The sequence below is a fragment of the Centropristis striata genome, chromosome 16, assembly GCF_030273125.1.
Source record: "Centropristis striata isolate RG_2023a ecotype Rhode Island chromosome 16, C.striata_1.0, whole genome shotgun sequence".
Lineage (NCBI taxonomy): Eukaryota > Metazoa > Chordata > Actinopteri > Perciformes > Serranidae > Centropristis > Centropristis striata.
This window is the reverse complement of record NC_081532.1, coordinates 29,700,016-29,721,714: the sequence shown is the minus strand read 5'-3', so window position 1 is coordinate 29,721,714 and position 21,699 is coordinate 29,700,016. Positions and strand designations below refer to the sequence as shown.

Here is a 21,699-nt window from a genome sequence, read left to right as displayed (position 1 = left end):
ACCATTTTGCATAATTAGTGCTTTTACTTTGGTAACACTTCTATACTTTTCCTTAACTAGTTTATTCAAGACTACTTATGCATTTGAGTATGTTTACATTGGATTAAGTGAAGGATCTGTATATTTCTTTCCACTTTGCTTATATCAGAATTTATCAGCATAGTTTAAATACCGCAATATTCATAGTACTCTTTTTTTACTCTGTTTGTGCTGTTTTACTAGAAACATGTAGGGTTGTGAACAATATCCCAAAAAGTCTGTTACAGGTCTGTTTTATTTTATTTTAGTTGTTTTATGAAAATTTTGTTTTTTTCCCGCAATACTTGTGCTTTCTTTGGCTGTGACAATCCCAAATGAATAGTTAAAAGTGATTTTGGACAAGAGTTGGCTCGATTACAACATTTTAAAAGTCTGTGTGGGCTGGATGTACTGTAAATCTGTATGAATGATACTGACAATAGTTTTTTATTTGTTTTTAAATAATTCTGCAGTTTACTACCCAATTTATCTCCATTTGTAGAAAGTGTAAAATCTTGATAATTATAATGCTTAAAAGTGAGTTTAAAAAATAATAACTTGATAATAATAATAACGTTATTTATATTTACAAAGTGCTTCGACAAGCAGTTAATTACACAGAGAATGATGCCATAAGGCTAAAAACAATTCTTACATTAAAAGAAAAACAATACAAGACATTCTCAGATACACAGAAAATAAAAGGTTCAAAGGAGAAAAAAAGTGAAGAAGTAAAAAGGAGTGGTGAGATAGAAAGCATTTCATAACAGCAAGTCTATAAAAGTGGGTTTTAAGAAGTGATTTAAAAGAAGTTGCTGACTCTGATGCGTGGTTTTACTAAATTTAATAGAGCTGTCTTTTGTGTTTTGAGAGTTGTTAACAACCTATGCTATATATGTAAAACTATATAAGTCTGTTTTGTTTTTTTAATGAATCGTTTTGCCTTAAAATGCTCTCAGAGTAAGTAGAATGGTACTTGATCTGATATAATGCTTCGTTGCACTTTTTCAGCTTGAACGGGTTGCAGTCCTGCTTGGGTGGGTTTCCTGTTGCATGGTTGTTGTCAAATGTTGTTAACATGATGACAAGAACATCCTGTGCCGCCTCCTCTCAGCTGATGTGCGTCTGTTCAGCTTGACTGGCCTGTAATGAGGAGATGGAGCCCACTCTTTTTCAATTAGGACTGAACACAGAGTCAGCCAGCAGCCCTCCAACTCAATCACATCACAAGCTTTGCTTACTCTCTCGCCGCATCCCTACTCTACTCTATTGACGCCACAGTAAAGTGAGCACAATCACCTGTCCATGCTCTGCAGTTCTACAGTCGGAGGGGATAAAGCCACCCTGCATCAGCATAATCAAGTCCCACCACTGCTCTGGATGGTGTTCGCACAAAATGAGCACGAGTCTGACCTGCCAGTGCAGGTTTAATGCTCTCTGATCCCCCTCAGTCCACCGGCATTCACCACCATTAAATTCCCATCTTGCTTAGCTAGGTGCATCGGACGCTAATGGAGACTGACTCTGCCCATTTGCTTTGTGTTCCCTCATTCATTTCCTCCAGCTACCACGCTGGTGTCCAAATGGAGCGAGGGCGGGGAGGAGCGCTGCTCTTAAAGTCAAGACCCATTCATGATCGTCTGGATCATCCGTGGATCAAGTGCTGTGGTCGTATCTCTTCTCCTCCTCTCCCTCTCTCTCTCTTTCCCCAGGCACAGATTGGCCTCACATTAATGTTGATTAGCGGAGTGTGAGGGGAAGTGAGCACACATCCAGAGGAGGCACTCCTCGTGAATAAATATTTGTTGTCCTTGTTTGGATAGTGAGGAGTGCTTTCTCTCTCCTTCTCATGCAGTACAGTGGCTCTTCTTAATGACCCGGTGTTTGCATCTGCTGTCTGGTTTTCTTTAGAGAATTTACAAAAGCTTGTTTCTCTGAGGTTATGTGCGCACACAGCATTTATTCTAGTTTGCGTGTTGGTGCATAATTCTCATGCACTCCTCATTTATAAATCATAAGTGGGGCAGTAAGACTTCAAGTGATTCTCTCACACACATACATAATGCACTGCTCTGTGCATGCACAATAGCAGAGGAAATTAGGTCAAAATACTGGATGAAATGTAAGTCTTATTATGTACAACATTCAGATATATATCACAGAACACGCGCACATATATTTGATTTTCAGCAGCAGCACCTAAAGCATTGCAATTTCCCTTTTAAAGCATTGGAGAGACACTGTGTGCAAAACACACACTGGCAGAGCTACTGTAAATGAGCAGAGCAGGGATTGGTCAACAGCTCTGCCACTCAAACTGCAAATACTCCCCGACTTCCTCTGTCCTCCTTTCCTGGTGCAGCCTGGGAGGAGGGAGGGGAATGGATCTTTTCTGTGTGAGTCGCCGGAGCTCCCTCAGCCTGCTCCTTACCACCTGTCCTTGACTTCCAGTGCTCAGACGAGACTGAAAGGAAGCTGTGCTGCACACTCCTCCCTCTGGCTCCTCTCTGTCTGTGTTTATGTGAGCGGCTGCATTATTATTATTTCTTTAATCTTTTCACTCTGTGTGCCTGTTTCTTTCTACCTGTGGTGCTTCAGTGGAGTGTCGAAGAGAGGAGCGTTTGTCCTCGGCCGGTGGAGCTCTGATGGGAGGCAGTGCTGGCTCTGGCTGGGACTGGGGATGCTGAACAGGGGGAGGGAGGGCCTGTTTGAGCTGGGACAGCAGCTCCAGCAGCAGGGGGAGTATCAGGCCGCCCTCCACTGCTTCCTCAGCTGCCTGCTGGGACTGACCCATGTGCAGAGCTTCACCTCTCTGCCCAACTGCCTACACCAGGTGAGCCAGATGCCTGAAGACTGGGCACACACTCATAACATTTACTCTCTTTTTTTGTCTTACACCTACAACATGCATGTACATATGCATTACATGCATGCACAAAATCTGCCGTATCATGTGTTTGCACAGATGTACAGACAAATTAGTATCACTTCTCCTTTGGAACCTCATAAATTATCACACACCAAAGGACACATTCAACCTTGATGCCACTAACACCAATGTCAAATCTAACAGCACAGTCCATCATGTGTCCCTGTGTTGACACTGTAAGATAATTTCAGTCTCAGTAGGAGTGATAGTGTGCATACTGCTAAATGTGGTATCGGATGCAGCACTAAAATACAATTACATCTTTATTAGGCTGCTCACATTGTTAAAAATACTCCAGTTAATGTCTGTCCCATTGTGTGAGGGCTATGATTTGCTATTTTTGAGGTCACAGGCTTTATGGCACTGTGTCGCCAGGCCAAAGATTTAGCAGATTACATACTGGAGTCCTTTGTAAGGCTCTCAAACAAAGGCAAGGCTGCAATTATAATTCTGTTTAGTAATGCCTGAAAGAATGTCCAAACAAAGCCTCTACTCCAGAAGTTTGGAACGTGTGGCACGATGTTGACCAGACCGACAGTGTTGCGAGGAAAGCAATTACTTGTTATGACAGCACATGACGTCATGCATGCAAACAACCTGGGAGTTATGTTGGAAAAACATTATTTAATGATCATAATTAACGTGTCCCTTGTCTGTGCTTTACAGATTGCAGAACTCTTCATCGCTGAAAAGAATTGTATCCTTTACTAACTGAGGAAAACATCTCACACACTTTTTCTTTCACCATCCCTTCAGGACTGTTAACATGCAGGCTAACTGTAAAACTAGCATTCTCTTTCTGTGAGGTGACATGTAAAGGATTGTCTGTGGTGGAAGGCGTGGCAAATTCCAGCACAATGCAGGATGTAGACCCTTTATAAGAAGCGGTGTTAACGGAGGGGGATGAGTGGATGTCTGTGGGCGAGTTCATAATAACACATTTGTCCCAGAATGCCATACGTTTTGTGTGCAGCTCAGGCTATGTGTCTCTCTCTTAAGAGGATTTGTAGGCTCTTATCTCGGCACAACAGAGTGGAAGAGCACTAATTAACCTGCATCTGCACTGACTAGCCTGTTCATCGCCACTTCACTGCTCCTATAAACCATAGCGCTATAGGACATAGAGATAATAGAGAGGTGTTACGTTTCAGGATATATTACCTCTGTGGCTCCTCTCCCCGTTACTGAGACACTCCAACACTTAACTTGCCAGCTCAGGTTATCTACCTCAGCAAGGCTCTACCCCTTACTGTCCATTTTCCAAAATAGGTCGATTTGCTGAGTTTCACCTCATCAATAGCCATCAGGAAGGCCCCTCCTCAGCACGAAATGGTATCCATCTAAGAGGGTCATCTAGTATGACGGGGTTAAATGTTTTGACATACAGCACTTTATTGCATAACGTCATTAATAATAATGGTGTCATGTCATGTCAAACTGTGGCATTTTATGTATGGTAGAGTTACCATGTTACATTGTTTTACTTCTGCTATAAGGTTACAGCCATGGAAATGTAACGGCATCCTACATTGTTCAGTAGCAGAGAGGAGCACTTCATAAGAGTAACAAAATATTTTAAGTAATAATCACACAGCATCAGAAAATATCATGTAATACTATAGGATATTTACAATTACAGTTCTTATTTCAGTAAGAATTTAATCTTATGACTATAAAACATACAATATGTAATTTTCTATCAATAAAAACAACAACAAAAAACCTGTGAAGTAGTGAACATATCCTCTCCCAAAATAAAACCCCATATGTCACCTGTGCGACACCATTTAATGACCAATATTAGTGGCACCCTCTAGTAGGCGTAGTAATTGAACGACGCCAAGGGGGAAGTTACATTGTGACCGTTATGAGAATGAAAGCAAAGGGGTAAGGAAGAAAGGAAACAGAGTATTGAGCATGAAAAAGTACTCTTAGTAAGAGTCTCTGGTGAAAATAAAACTAAACAATGTTATGTGAAGTAGCGTAAGGTAACTTCCATGCATCACATTTTAAGGTTAACTAACCAACTTCCAGAATTTATATGTATCTATTCATTTTGTTAACTATCTTAACACCTAACCATGTACTTTTCTGCACTAACCATAGGGAAGTAGTTTTGTGCCTTAACGTAACAACACTGTTTTAGAAAGGCGACATTTACGTATGAGGATGTGTTGACCTCCTATTCCTATTTTTAAAAATGCTCCTTGAATGTAGTATGAGATGTGAGCTCTCATCACATCACTGATGAACACAACATTGCCATCAGCTTCTCAGGGTTCAGATTTCTTCACTGTTCATCATTCAGGAGGTTTTTGCCAGCAGTTGAATTATCCACAGAGGTCTCATCCTCTCTAAAACAAACAAACCAGGTGATTAAAACCTGTAAAAACACTGAATAAATTGTTTAAAAATCTGTTTCTCCTACAGATGGGCTGAAAATTTGGTCAGCTTGTTTCTCTGATAACTAAAGATCCATATGTGTAATGTCTATAATCCTTCACCAGGTTAAAATATGTAGTTGAAAATGACCAAGATCTAAAACAAAAATGTGTCTTGAAAGGTCAATTCATGAAGCTTCAGGCAGATAACAACAATGCTGACGCATAAGCAAAGAAGATATTACAACATTGACAATCAGTCAAAAAGTAATAAACCATTGGGATTATTAAAATGACAGATTTCTCTAGGTCATTTGGGATAATATAAATACACTAACTTAACAATATATGTAATATAGTACTAATCATTTTTATATATTTTAATGCAGAATAGTTACAAAGTATGTCTTTAATAATGTCATTGTCATATGTGATCATTTTACATACAATTATAAGGATTCCTGCAGTTTTTTCAGTAAATCCCATGAGCATTATGAGGGCTGCAGCAGGGATGTTGTGGTTTTTGCAGCGGTCCTCTAGGGAGCGAGGTGAAGGGTCAGTGTGCTCAAACTGGAAGAAAATGTGGGAACTTGGAGTTTCACACAAATGTTTCTGATAATGGAATTTTCAGTGTCTCCACACATTTCGTCAGTGGTGTTCAAAACAAAACTCACAGGAAACAAAGCTGAATTGAAATAGTCAAGGTTTGATGCATCGTTATCAAAGCTGGCAGTATCTACAAGTGACCTTTGTCCAAAGCCAAAAGCTCTTTTGGCTGCTGAGTGTTTACTGATTCCTGGAAAGCATGCTGACCATAGACTCCACATAAAGGCTTAATATACAGTCTATGATGCTGACCCAGATAATCTTATTTTATCTTCTTTTTAAAGTGGATATGCAGAACAGAAAGAGTACAGACAGTGCAGACAGTCCAGCGAAGTATATGTGTAGATCAGATTTATTGAAAAGGGCTCGTATGAGGAACTTATCCATAGTCAGTGTATTACCTACAGTAGACGGCAGTTCACTCGCCCCTGTTTGGAGAAGCATACTGACATGGAAGCAAAGCAATGTACAGCTGCAGACAGGGGCAGCAGCAGAGCATACGTTAGCCAACCCAAAAAAATCAATATCACCTTAAGTGCATCCTATAATATTAACCTATATATATTATATTTTTTCACCGATTTGCCTTGTCATCAGCCAGCCCTTTCCGATTACAAACTGAAGCTGTTATATATCCATCTGTACCATCAGACTCAACCACAGTCATTTTACCTTGCAGACGATTTTACTTGCGGTAAATCTAAGCTAACCCTTTAAGACAACATAGTCACACAATAACACAAGAAACAACTAACAGATTAAGGCGGCAGTTGCCCACCAACTCTTGTTTTCTGCAAAGTAAAATTATTGTTTTTGTCAAAGGAGTCTGGTGGCTTTGAAGATAGCATAGTTAACAGCGTCACTTCCCTGTCAGAGGAGGTAAAGTAGTGAATAATTCTAAATATAGCATACACTTAAACTGATATGGAGTTTGTGTGACTATGGTGAAGTACCTCATACAACCCCACTTCAAAACATCTGAAATATCCCTTTAAGAATACAAGCTAATAAACACAGTAGTATCACATGATTCCACTGGCTAGAGTTGATATGTATTTCATTCCAGTGCACCCTTTTAGCACAGCTGTGCTGCACGTGTGATCAGACATGCCTTTGAAGGTGCAAGTGTTAATGCAAGTTCCTGTCGAGTTTTGGAGTGCAGTCCAATTACCAGTTCAGGGGAGGTCGTCTGTGTGTAGATGGAGGTAGAGTGGAGCACACATTCCCTGGAGACGATTGTGTGAGGTCCCTGTTGTGGCGTTGTTGTGGTCCAGCCAGGCTAAAAATAGCAGGCAGAAGTAGTAGACTGACCTTTGATGATGGCTGTTCCCCTAATCCTACCTCCCAGATGGTCCACCTCACACTTACCTTATTCCCTTCTGCCAGGTGGCTCCCAGGATCTGGAGCAGGTATAATGAATCTCTAATCATCCTGTGATGTCAAGATTCATTCAAAACAACTGTTGTATTGTGTGCAATGTTATCCAAAGGAGTTTCACTTTATTATTAAAAATGCTGGGTTGTCATTAGAGGTTGCTCCGTCCTCGCTGACTGTACAGTAAATAATTCACATGTACATCCACTAATAGCTTTTCAACATCCACCATCATTATCCATCATCTTTCCTGGCATCTTGTGGTACTCATTAGAAGAAAGCATTTTTAAATTTTAATAATGTATCTTTCGGTTTGATACCTGTCCTTTCCTTTTGTCGAGGGCCATATATACAGTCATGGAAGAAATGATTAGATCACCTTTGTTTTCTTCAATTTCTTGTTCATTTTAATGCCAGGTAGAACTAAAGGTACATTTGTTTCCAAGGTTTTCTTGATAATGATTTTGGATATCATCAGGAAAACCATGAAAAATGTCTAGAAATCAGCTCATAAATTAAACTCCTATGTGCTATTTTTGTTGGTATCATTATATTTATCCAAACATGTACCTTTTGTCGTACCAGGCATTACAATTAACAAGAAATTGAAGAAAACAATGGTCTAATCATTTTTCAATGACTGTAAATAGGACTTTATGACTGCACTGTGTCTTGGTTTTCCTGGTGGATCTGCTGCTTGCCTGTCCTGCAGCACTGACATTATTCTCCAGGTGACAAAATGAAGGAAGCCAGCTGTTGTGGTTCTCAGTTCCAGGCTTTAAACATGGAAGCATACTGCCCGTCTTAACAGCTTCAATATTAACATTGCAGTTATTTAGTCCTATCTTAGATATGTAAAACTATAATTACCCGGTAGTGTCACCACTTTGATGAAAAGTGAAATACCTAGAATGTAATTTATAGTGTTTTACACAGGAGAGATCTGGTGTTAAGTAGAACGTTTAGACAGGCAGGGCTGTGTTTATTTTAAGCATTCTCTTTCCCACTGGTCTTTAAATTCACCTGACAAGCATCAGTGGTGTCATTTTACAGTGGGACGGACTCTCAGTACGCAGAATGCTTTTGACAAAGTGGAGAGGCTCTATTTTTAGGCCTGCTTTTTATAGAGAGGCTTTTCATGGAAACAAAAGTGGCGCTCAGATCAATCAAAAGGATCCTGTACGAAACACGAAAACAAAAGACATCTGAAATAGGAATATAATAAGATGTGATACAATGGGGTGTAATCAGATACACTGTGAGATTCAGCATCTGAAACTTGTTTTGCATCACACTGGCTCTGATTGAAATGCAGTACAAACAACCACAAACAGCAGATAACAGCACAAAAGCAATGACGCAGACAGCAGTAGTTAAAATCTGTATTGCAAAATCCAGACTGAAAGATCAACAGTGTGCTTAGGATTACTACACGATCTGTTTGCCTGGAGGGGTCATTCACAAGAGGGGGGAAAAAACAGAAAACAGCATTGAGCTGGAGAATGAGGCTTTTTTTAACTTCAGCAACTGACTAATCCTGTTGACAACTGAGACTGATCCTTCACCTATATAAACAGATGAGAAGGCCCTCCAGTTCATCCAGGCGGAGAAGATGTTCTATGAGGTGGCATTGATCGAGCTCACGGCTCTTCAGGGGAGCACAGGCAAGTACTGTTGACATTAAGCTATGGAGGAATATTTCTGGGTATATTGTAAAATGTATATGCAATATTGCATGCACTGTATGTATGTCATGCAGCCTTGGATAAGTCATATAATTTCACTTTGAAGGTTTTTTGGTAATGTAATATTTTCATTATAGTTTCCTGGAAAAATACAGACTTAAATTTTTTCTTTTTTTAAACTTTTTCTTTCAGTTATACATTTAAAAAAATATGCACAATGAACGAAATTCCGTTGCATTGGCTCACAGTGATTGTACTCTGGAATGTCGGATAAATAAAGTATAAATATAAAGTATAAAACTGTAAAATAAAATAAAAAAATATATATATAGAATATTTATATTGTACAGAAGTGCAGCAGCAGAAAGTGTTTTTGTACAATAGACATTTACATGCAATTTGACTAATTTTAGGTAAAATAGAGATAGTGATTGATTTAAATTAATTGCTCAGCTAAAGTGTAACCTAGAGTTTTTTAATTAGTGCACATCAGATCATCTCGATGTGTAAAATGTAAAATTCTGACATTTCTTAACAGGCAAGTGCATACACAGTTCAGTATATGATAAGTAAGTTTAAAAAATGTTTTACTTGAGCTTAAACTGGAGCCATTCATTTAAGGAAATTCCTCTGGAAAAATGGTTTGAGTTCAACACAGCTACAGTAACAAAATGACTACTGTCAAAATATTGTCTCTATTTTTTCCTGTAATCATAGCTGTCATTTACACTTGGGACATGTCCCCAGCACTTTTTGTTTTTGTTAAAAGTGTTGTGGAAAAATAGCTTTGAGAAAGATGCAATACAATGCAATCTAAACATAGAAGAAACTAATGTGCATTGCAAAAGTAATTAAGGCTTTAATAAAATAAATGCCTGCTGATTCTGAATGACCGAGAAATGTGCATGTGTTAATCAGCTGCAGCTGGATGTGATGCATGTGGATGACTGTTATTTGTGCAGTCCACGTTGCTGTGCATTTCATACTGAGTATTTTTTTATTGTTGACAATTAAGTAGCCCAGGCTATGCCATTTTTATTGCACTGTTGTTGTGTGTCAAGTTCAGTAACTCTGAGATTATTATGATGAAAACATTTTTAGATAAAAAGAAAAATGGAGATGAAAGTATGTATAATTTGGAGCCCTCGGACTGTAAAATTATTCTGAGCGTTTGTTGTTCTGAATTCCTTACTTTTCCTTATTCATTATGCATTCATGTGCTCCTTGGATTGTACCATTACCCGGGTGTTTTTTTGTCTTAACTTGCCTTACTGGGAAGGCTGAAGCAAAATAGTGTTGAATCTAATTTTATTTTTTATTTAATTTTGAGGCTGTTAGCAAAGCACCAGATGCACTGAAGCTGTTAAGTGGCTGACAATCTGCTTGTAGTGGGCAGCTCTCCAAAGTGACTTGTGTGTAACCTGCATCTACAAACTAACCAGCAAATAATATATAGACTATTAAACCATATGTTTCTGTATCATGCCAGAAATGTATTCTGTTAACTCATTAAGCCAATATGAACTGATGCCCCATTCTTACCCAAGTCCATCTTTGTTTACGATATACCTGGTGGAGCTTTAAGCGTGCATTCACAGCGAGGCGGCTCATTCATCACCTGCTGCTGCTCCAGACGTCTGCCTCTTCCTCTGTGTCTGCTGCTGAGGCAGCAGCGCAGTGTAGCGTGGGCACAGTGGAGGAGAACGGGGACAGACGTAGTAGAAGACAAATGGCCACACTTTGTGCTATCTCATTAGGAGCTGTGTGTCGCTGTAGAATACTGAAGCCCCTGATTCAGCACTCACTTGGATTGAATGCTGGACTTCTCCAGAGGCAGAGCTGGCACTATAGCTGCAGCTTACAAGCTTTCTTTCTCTCCCCAGTGTCTTTCTCTGATGTATCCATCTCAATATTTCCTGTCTGGCAGCTCACATAATTGTCATTTTGTGGTTTCTGTAATGCTAACAAAAGTCTTTACCTGTGGCAATGATTTGTTTGCACTTGGTTGTGGAATGGATTACAAGCCAAACTCATTTCCACCTCCATTATTGTATGTGTGTGTGTGTTTGGTGTGTTCAGTACATTCTGTATGTTTGTGGTGTGTCACTGTGTGCCTGCGTGTGTCTCGGTGTTCCAGTGGGCGTGGTGAGTGCGTTGTTTGACTCCCTTATCCGCTCTCTCCTGCCCTTATCTCTGCTCTCTTGTCTCCAGTCCTCAGTTGGCTCCACTCTGCTGTTCAGGCTTAAAGTCCGCCGCAGTGCCAAACCGGCTGATAGCCAGACACCCAGGCTCTTTGGGCTTTATTTGTCAAACTCTGTGCAGTGGTAGAGAGGTAAAGAGATCAGAGGACAGCAAGGAGAGAGGGACAGATAGACAGAGGAGCCGAGGGAAGACCGGTGCGGTAGCAGGCTGACTGTGATTCCATGCCCTGTGTTTGTGTAACAGGGCCTCAGGAGGAGGCTACGCTGGGCTCTGCGGGATGGACGACCCCAGAGGAGCTCTCGGAGCAGGCCTCCCAGGCACAGCACCTCGAACGGCTGGCCCAGCTCTGCATCATGAGCAAACAGTAGGTAAAACTGTGTCCTGCTGTAGCTTCTGTTGTGGCGTAATTAATGAGGCGTTACATGTTCTGTGAGTTTAAGGGCTCAGTGGGCTCATCAGGAGGGAATTTATAGTGGAATAAATTCACTTTTATGACTGTTTTATCATCAGTTTTTAAGTGAGCTAAAGTTATATATATATATATATATATATATATATACATGTATATATACATTTATCACCTTACAGATCTGAGGTGAAAATGGTGCTGACATTATATTTGCACTTGCTTCTGTTATCAGTTTTATTACAGCAGCTCACAGCAATAAAAAGCTCATTTGTTTATAAAGTCAAACCCTGAGTTTAGCTTCAGCCCAGAGTGAAATAATCTTGAGATAAATAATTTACTGCAAGTTCACTGAAAGGAAAATTTGGCTTGTTAGGGTGAATTTGTTTGACAGTTTAAAAAACCCACTTTAAGGAATTAATCACTTTTATCTTTGTTTTTATTAACATTTCATAGTTATTTGTCTTGTTACAGCTATTTAGAGAAGAATGAGAAATATGTGGTTCCAGACAAAAAAAACCTACGCACATCCATGTTAACTCACACGTAGACAGTCGCCTTTATGGAATGGAAAATTTTTCGGACTGGATAAACTCCGGCTCCAAGTCTTTTTGGCTAGAGTTGAATTTCCTTGTAGATGTGGAGAAAAGAGACACCGCACTCTCCGTGAGTGTCACAGAAGGAACACCTTAACTGGATCTGCTGTCTCCTGTTGCAGGGGTCGCAGCATTCACCTATTTTCTGTGCCTCTGTTGTCATTGTTGGGATTAGGCCATTTAACCTGATTGCCAGAGAGGGTGACAGAGGGTGGAAGGTTTGCTCGACAGAGCGCAGGTCACGGTGCTTCATTAATGCCAGGAGCATACAGTAGTTAAACTTAAATGAGATGCTACTGATTGTGCATGACTGTACCCAGAGGCTTTAGTTTCTGGCTAAATAAGAACAAGCAGGAATTGGTCTCTTTGATCTTTTCTTGTGGATTTACCCTGTTGGACTATAAAAGTTGTACAAAATGAGGCACATATAAAACACAAACTATCTTTGGTTTCTCTAAGTGGGGGAATTGTTTTAATGCCCTAAAGCTCTTACTGCCTCCTCCATAAGCCTCAGTCCCAGTCTTTCTTGTAGACAGGAAGTTGTAATGCTCTCTGAATCTTTCAGTGATGTCGTAGGAAGTCCTTTGGGCCGGCGGAGGGCTTTTCTGTCTTTGCCGATCAGATGTCCCCTGAAAAGGACGTTCTAAAGCAGTGCAAACTGACACCTGGCCATTACTAATTGAAAGGAAGTGTGGGTTTGGAACAGCGAAGCCGACATCTGTCACACTAAACAGAGCTTGCTCTACATCTATAGGCAACACGTGAGGGTGTGAGGCTGATGAATGTCCTTGGCTGACTTTCCAGGGCAGATATGAGTAGAACAGCTGGCAGATTCTCAGTGTGCCGCATCATGTTCATAAAGCTTAGCACTGCGCAGAAGAGTAGTGGAGGGCACAAGTCAGTAAACCAACCTGTAGGCGCCATGCCCTCTGTAACTCACCCTGGAGAATAGAAAGGGGCAGTCAGCGCTGGCAGAAATAGAAGGTTTCCACTTCCTGCATTAGGTGCCTGAGCACATGCAGCCCTGCTCTCCGTGTCTAATCACAGCACACGCATGTTTAGATTTGTCATGCTGCTGAAACAGATACTCTCATCTGGCGCTATAGCACGGGCCACTTCATTTGATTAAGGTCAGGTGTTGTTGTCTTTGGAAATATTTGTGTTTTAATGGAAGAAAAATATGCAGGTACATTTCATCTGATAAATCATTGCCATACATTATAAGATGCTTATAATGCTTTTGTTTTCAGCAGGTATGAAATATTTAGTAATATTTTACAATTTATTGTGTAATTTCCTGATATTTAATGTGTAATTCCTTAGTGAAATGTTGTTGTAAAAATTAGTAGCCAACCAGCAATACACTTACCAGCTCCTACAGATACTTAAATGTAATTTTGGGGTAAGGTACCTAGTACTCACCCCATACGACATAGGTACCTAGTACTTGCTAAAATATCCTTTAGGTACCCAGGAATGACAAAAATATCCCTTTGGTACAGTACTAACAATACTAAGAATAAATAGTTTCTCATTTCCTCTAAAATACCCCATAGATACACAGTTATCACTAGAATACTCTGTAGGCACCTGGTTCTTTTCAAAAAATACTTGTACTACAGTATAAAAAAGTTCCACTGAAATACCAGATAGACATCCAGTAATAACTAAAATACCCCATAAAATACCCTTTATGTATACAATACTAACTCAAATTCTTAAAGTATGCATTATTTCCATTGGTGTAATGTAACTAAGTACATTTACTAAAGTACTGTACTTCAGTACAATTTTGAGGTATGTGTACTTTACTTGAGTATTTCTATTAGATGTAACTTTATACTTCTACTTCAGTACATTTTGAGGCAAATATTGAACTTTTTACTCCACTACATTTAGCTGACGGCTTCAGTTACTTCACAGGTCGAGATTTAACATAAGAACCATCAATTTAAAGTGATTTTTTTAACAGTATATTAAGTAGTTAAAATTGTCCCTCTACCATTACTAAATTTAAACACTTACATAAATGCATCAATAATAATAATCCAGTAATATATTTAGAATATGTAAAACAATCTGAGTGGGTCCATTCTGCATAACGAGTACTTTTACTTTTGATATTTTAAGAACATTTTGATGCTGATACTTTTGTACTTTTACCGAAGTAAGTTTTTAATGCTAGACTTTTACTTGTAGTGAAGTGATTTCACAGTGAAGTATGACTACTTACTAAATGATTATTTCTCATTTCTTCTAAAATCCTCAGTTATTACTCATGTTTCTCTGCTACACATACATTGATATACCAGAAGGAACCATCAAGTATTTTATATGTTCTGACTCATATGAAGAAATGAAGCCATAAATTATATGGATTATATGCAGGCCAATACACAGAAAAAAAAAGTAAAGGTAGTGTATTTCTAACAGTGTGATTTTCCTTTTCCTTTCAGACCTCATCTTGCTCTAGAATACAGTGGAAAGGTATGTGCATCACTCTCTTTGCTTCCTTCCTAGATATCTGAACTAACAAAATATTTTATGGCACTCTTGTGTCAACTTGCTGTCTGTTAATTAATCTTTCAGGCTGCAAAGATCCACCAGAGGGCCTTCGGTAATGACCATCCCATTACAGCCAGAAGCCTGGAGCTCATGGCCACTGTCTATGCTGAGATCGGCAAGACTGAATATTCAGGTAAACACTCACCTGGGATGTTGTGAGGACAAACCCACTTACTGTATGCAAATTAATAGACCGTAAAAACATTTAGCATTCAGTCTGAAGCATGAGGGTGGAGACCTCGCTCTCTCATGAGGCATGACAATACCAGAACAGTGATGTCAACTTCAAGAACAAGTTATCTCTCCTGTGCTTTAGAGAACAGGCAGAATGTGGTTTAAAGCAAGTCAGTTAGCCTTTCAACCATGTCGACCTGTGGTAGTTTTAAATTAATAAACACTTACAGTCATGTCGGACATAATAGTGCTTTTATACAGAGCAGAGAAGGAAAGTAGCTTTGTGACAGTTTGAGGGCACTGTTGGTTGTACAGTATGTACGCTTGGCTTGCATTAAGAGGGAGCAACACTCTGAACTCTGCAGGTTTTTTTGTGAAGACTGCTGTGGTGTAAAAAAACAAAATGCACAAGCCGGGCTTGTTGTTGAGTCAGCTTTCAGAGGCAGTGGTGCTGAACGAGGCTGGCTACATAAAGACAGGAGTGTACAGCATGTAAAGGCCAAGATTTACAACACTCCCTGTTATTCACCTAAGATGGTCTTAAAGTGTTTGGGAAATGGTGAGAAAGTGCAGGGTCAGGGAGCGGACATGGTTGTTGTTACACATCGGGACACACAGGAATCTCTGTGAACTTCTTGCAACCTTTTATTTTGTATTGTATACAGAGAATCCTCTTTGACCCGCAGCAAGACACTTCAACAGAGGCATGTTTAAGTGATTGCAGCTCTTGTCCCTTGGTTACCGTTCAGTGTTAACTGGGTCACTCACCGTCCCTCAGCGAACAAACTATTTATGTCTTTTTGCAAGTTGAATTAGTATGTCAGCTGTAGTATGTTGCCTAGCAGTATCTGGTAACATTTTGTTACTATAATTAACCAAAGTGCTAACTACCTAGTGAATGTATGAACATGTATACAAAATAATTAGGTCGGGGAGGGCATTTGTTTCCTGTGGTGCACATTTTTAAAACCCAATCAAACATACACACACAGTTTTTGGACATCCCATAATATGTTTGGGTTTTTTTGTTATCTTTGGACAAACTATACTGCCACATTTATCAACAGACCATAATTGACCCATTTTAAGCATTTATAGCCATTTTAAAATTGGACCTTTTTTTCTTTTTTACAAAAATCGACATGCTATAGTATGACTTTTTTTTTAGGGGGTCATTTTTGGACATCCCATAATATGCTGTTTTTTTCCTAGTTTTGGACAAACTATACTACTACATGTGTAAACACATCATAATTGACCCATTTTAAGCATTTTTCGGCATTAAACTTTGGCAGGTTAATGGTTAAAGGTTAAAAGGTTTTCTTATGGTAGTTTCTTATGGATTCAATACAATCATGTCCTTGTTTACACACACACACACACACACACACACACACACACACACACACACACACACACACACACACAAATACACACACACACTGTATATATCAGTGTTGATTTGGTGCAACATGTTTAATAATATAACATTATGATGCATGAATAATTTTAAGTGTTGTACTACTAAACATAATATGTAAATGGAACAGGATTATAGAATATCCACCAAATTCTCCTTTAGAAATTATGGCAATAAATAACCAGGCACAGGGGTTACAACTAAAGAAAAGGCTGAAATAAAATCTAAACATGGCATGAAACATTTTTGAAATGCTCTCCCCTACATTTCAAAACATTTCTGACTATTTTCATTTGAGCAAAAAGATTGTATGTTTATGTATGTAAACTGGGTTTTATGAATGAAGTGAACCTGTAACCATGTGACTACGACCCACAGGTTCACTGAAATTAAATGAAATAAAACCAAAACACATAGCCCTATCCCATTACAGCGCTCCCTAAATATCTGACCCTTGTTCATGTTTTGTTGACTTCACTTCAAAAACAAAACTACATCACATGATATGTGGGAGGAAATTTGTAGTGAAGTACATTCGGTAACTAATTCAAATGTATGGAGAGAATTTAAATGGAAGGTGGTCATGAGGTTCTTCCGGACACCTGAAATTACAGCTAACTTTAGCACTACGCACTCAAATAAGTGTTGGAGAAACTGCGGCCCACACATTGGCAATCAGACCCACATACTATGGCTATGCCCAAAACTGAAAGCATTCTGGAAGGAAGTGTTTGAAACAGTTAATAAAATATTTGGTGGAAATATTACTATGGATCCAATGGTGGCCCTACTAGGTCTATTACCAAAAGGCATTGAAGGAAGAGCCAAAACATATCTTTTACAGATATTACTAGCAACAGCAATTAAATGCATTACAGTAAGGTGGTTGAAGCCTGACCCCCCAACATATAGTATGTGGTCTGAAAAAATAAAGGAAATATACCAAATGGAACAAATAACATACTCCTTAAGACTTCAAAAAAACATATATTCACTAAAAGGTGGAGCCCTGCTATGGGTATACTGATATAATTTTATTTATTTTATTCCATTTTAATTTATATTTTTCTTTGTCATTATAGTCTCTGTATTTTTTTTTGATGTATCATAAGTGTTACCATGTGTATGAAACAGCAGATATGTTGAATATGATTCTGTACACAATTGTGAATGAAACTTAAATAAAAACTAAGTAAAAAACAAAAACAAAAAAAAACTACTAAATGGAACTGAGAAACTGAGGAATGTAAGGTGTTATTCACATGTGTATCTTTTTTTTCAAATCATTGTCATTTAGTGCTTTTATTTCTCACCTATAACGTTTGTAATCCAGATCAGCACCTTTCTTTTTTATAAAAACTCCCACGTCTGTTTTATAAAGATTAAAAACATTTTTATTTGCCGGTAAAACATAGTTTAGTCTTGTATTTTAAAAACAAAAAAGTGCACACTTACTCTACATGTATGTGTACCAGACTGACTCATCAGCCAGTGTTTACACACAAAACATATAGTATTAGTATTTAGTGAGAAATGGGAAACTCTCAAACAATACAAATGCAGGAGCGGCCAGACTGAGGCTCTTTTTACCTCTTTTTACCTTTTTGGGAAGCAGGTCTTTTATAGAAACTGATGAGATCGAGGAAAATTTAATTTGGTGAGTCCAAATACCAAAGCTTTTAGAGCAAGCACATCAGGGAGGAAAAACAAGTGAGCTGAATGTATTTGACCAGCGTTGTGTCAGTGTTTGTAGGTCACTGAGCAGTACGCTCGATGGCGCCGACAGAGTTAATCCCGCCGTCTTCTCAAAGACACATTTGCATGTTTAACTTTGTATGTTTGGCTACGCCTCATTGTATGTCTTCAGAGCAGGCTGCAGGCTCCTGGGAGAAGCAGCACTAGATCACTACTCATACTGTCATGGTTCTCTTACTAGACTCCCTGGGTCAGTGTGTGTCTGCACTGTCCAAACGCTTCGCTGCTGCAGAGTCCATCAGAGACACCGTCAACTGTATTCCTCATTCCCACCGGGAGAAACACTCAGAGGTCCGCCACAGAAAGGACACCCACCACCAACAGGAGGACGCACCGAAACCTAAGGTAGTGTCAGCATCACCTACGGGCTTCTTCAGTGCTTTGCTCTGTTTGTTTGTTAAAGATTCAGCTGTTTGTTGCCGGCCTTTGAATTGTATCAGCAGCTTGTTATACTCATTCTGATGCAGGTAACCAATGGCAAAGTCCCCACCTCCATTCTAAAGAGGCCAAGTCCTAACTACGGGTCAGACACAGAACCCAACCACAGACGGAAAGGTGAGCGGAGGGTTCGATTCAGGGAACCAGAGACCACAGTACATGGTGAGTAGACAGTAAACAGTCTGCAGCTCAGACACAGATGAGAACATGCTGCCCTCTGCTGCTGTAACACCTTGACAAACTTGTCCAGTCACTTCATATGTCAGCTCTACACTCATAGAAGCGTGAATAAGGGAATGCATTCCTACAGTAACAATACGAACATGTGTTTATAAAAAAATCCTCTGAATTTGAGCAATCCCAGCTTGTAGAGGATCCCTCAACCCATAAATAACAGCAGTGTATGCCCTGCACTTGGCAGTAAACAGAAAGGACAAAATGCATTACAACATCCTGAGATTGCATCGTAAACTATTGTCCTTCGGGGATTCTGTACTATTTAAAAATAATGTAATGCTGCGAGACTCCCAAACACGAGCAAGTGATTTACTCTTGGTAATTAATTATGCATGCAAATGAGGCACCATAGAGTCTGTTCCAGAGAGATAGTACAGTCTATGAGGGCACAGCAGCTGGTTGGTAGCTGCTGTACATCACAGAGGTTGGCTCTTGTTGACTGACTGGCCTCTTTTTCTGTCGGCTTCACAGACATTCCTTACTGTGACTGTTTAGGTGGTAAGTCTGTCTCAAAGTGTTCAGATCCACTATATTAATATGCATGAGTAAAATCACAACCACACTACTTATTTATTTTTAAAAGGTTCATTGGATATAAATATGTAAGTGAAAAGTATAAAAAAGAATTAAGGTGAATTGTTATGTCAAAGGTTTAAAATTAAATAGAGCTAAATCAGCACAGGATTTTTGAAAGCAATTTAAGAGTGGGAAAAAAATCGCTTATTACCAATATGATGGCTGATGTAGTGAATTTTAAAGATAGATTTGTGGATTTTGCATTGTTATTACTAGACAAAAGTACTGAATAAGACAAATAACTTTATAAAAGTTATGACAAATGACAAAAATTATGACATCCAATTCTAGAAAAGAAAACTGAAAAAAATAATAAATAAAGGTAAAATAAATAGCCAATAAATCAGTGGATGTTCAGAATCAGTCAATTGCTTACTTTTTAATAAAGAATAAATAATTATATGAATTATATGTTCTATTTCATGTTAGCACATATCAAAAAATGTAAAATATGCTTGTCATATGTCTCGATCGGCCAATAGTATTGAATTTATTATAATAAAATAAATACAAATAGAATAAATAGCCAATAAATCACTGCATGTTCAGAATCAGTCATTTGCTCACTTTTTAAATAAAGAATAAACTATTATAAATAATTATATGAATTACATGTTCTATTTCATGTTGGTAGTTATTGGAAAAAAGGCTTTTATATATGTCTCTATCCAACAATAATATTGCCAATAATATTGAATTAATTGCTAATTGTCACTTTTGGTTCATGTTGTTGACGGCAATGCAAAATGGAGCTATATCTTTCACTGTCACCCTCTTTTTAACAATGTTTGAAACACAAAGTTGTGTGACATGCCTCCACCACACTCTAGTCACATTAAAACTTCTTCTGCTGCCTCTTCAAGTCTTGACCTTGTTAGATCCACTGTGCACGTGACCATCCAAATGCTCATTTACAAATCAAAACTGTAAGAACAGAAAAAAACTGTTTTCTTTTTTCTTTCGTAGCCTATGAAACGACACCGTCCCGCCCCCACCTCGCCCTGTTCACTTGCCTCTTCCTGCTGATGTCATTCCTGGGCGTGGCCATGTACTGCACAGACCGGCGGCGCCCACAGCGAGTGTGTGAGGAGCTGGAGGCCGCTCTGGCTGTCTACCTGCTGCATATGAAACAGCTTCTGTGGGGCTGCTGGATATGGCTGACCATGCAGTGACTGAAACCAACCACAGGCAGCGACATGGAGCCTCCTTTAATTTTTTCAGACCCCTGTTTTTTCCTATCTTTGAAGGAGCCCAGACCTACAAACACCTCAGCCTTTTGGCAAGGCTCTGTCCACTGTCTGTGGTGTTGATCCACTCTCACAGTGACAAAGGGAAAAATGTGTAATCCCAGAAATATGTAGCTTCCATGTCTGTATGTACATATGTGCTAAGGTGGTGGGCACGCCACTCCTTCTTTAAGTTATGATTTTGCACATCTGCAATGTTAATGCTCACATATACTGCTCACCTAATCACCATTCAGTTAATGTCACAGTCTATCATATGTGAGTGAATGTTTCCATGGAATGCAAATATTTATTTTGTTACAGTACATGATTTGTGTATATCGGATATTACACAGAACTGAATGTGTATATATGGTTCAATATACTAAGGACTATCACAATATTCAGCCTTGTAATTGCACATAAATGAATGTAGAGATGTTTGGAGACGGCTTTGATTGGCACGGCGCACGTTGGAGAGGAGGACGGAAGCACAAATGTGTGAACTGTTGGATAATGATGCAGGGCTGCATCACTTCACAGCACCAGGTTGAATGACTAACAGATGAAAAACACCTCTTTCTTTACCGACTGTCTGGTCTTCTGTACGACTGGCTGTCTTCAGCTGATTCCCATAGCTCCACTGAGGAGAAAATCTGCAGCACAATGTTATAAATTCTCCTTATCTATTGTCGAAGAGAATATACTCAAACTGAATGAATGCTAATGCTTTTGACAGTGTTCCTCTTTATAACCGCTTGAATCCCTCAAAATATTCCTAATCCTAAATGGTATTTATTCTTCTATACTGTATATCTGCATCGACGCAAATACCCAACTTTCAATTATTTTAAGATTTTTTAACTTTTTGTTACTGGTTACATTTCTATTTAATAACAATAATATTCAGGTTTTAACCGTGATGTCAAACGCTCATCAAGCTTTGGACAAATGTATGGTTGGACACATATTTGCAATACATATAAAATATAAACAATATATATCATTTCATCACTACTTATACGAGGCCAAACACAGAAATATGACAGAATCAGATTCTGTATGTTATTGTATGAATCCCTTTATGAAATGAAGCAAACAAAATTCAGAT

The 21,699-nt window shown here is 39.0% G+C and overlaps 1 protein-coding gene across 1 annotated transcript; it reads left to right on the top strand.

Annotated features, from left to right (window-relative positions):
- Window positions 1-1,881: 1,881 nt before the first annotated feature.
- Window positions 1,882-21,324, top strand: c16h14orf180 (chromosome 16 C14orf180 homolog). Its single transcript, XM_059352823.1, has 9 exons — window positions 1,882-2,851; window positions 3,614-3,644; window positions 8,886-8,972; window positions 11,439-11,559; window positions 14,654-14,684; window positions 14,787-14,895; window positions 18,293-18,456; window positions 18,579-18,711; window positions 20,329-21,324. Exons 1-9 carry the CDS (start codon window positions 2,699-2,701, stop codon window positions 20,532-20,534), a joined length of 1,035 nt encoding a protein of 344 aa, XP_059208806.1. The 5' UTR covers window positions 1,882-2,698; the 3' UTR covers window positions 20,535-21,324.
- The last annotated feature ends 375 nt before the right edge of the window (window positions 21,325-21,699 follow it).

Excerpts from the sequence above, each read along its gene's own strand:
- c16h14orf180 (XM_059352823.1), top strand. The coding sequence starts at position 2,699 with ATGCTGAACAGGGGGAGGGAGGGCCTGTTTGAGCTGGGACAGCAGCTC. Across the intron at positions 8,973-11,438 it reads GGCTCTTCAGGGGAGCACAG|GGCCTCAGGAGGAGGCTACG; the intron begins GCAAGTACTGTT and ends TTTGTGTAACAG. Across the intron at positions 18,712-20,328 it reads ACCAGAGACCACAGTACATG|CCTATGAAACGACACCGTCC; the intron begins GTGAGTAGACAG and ends TTTCTTTCGTAG.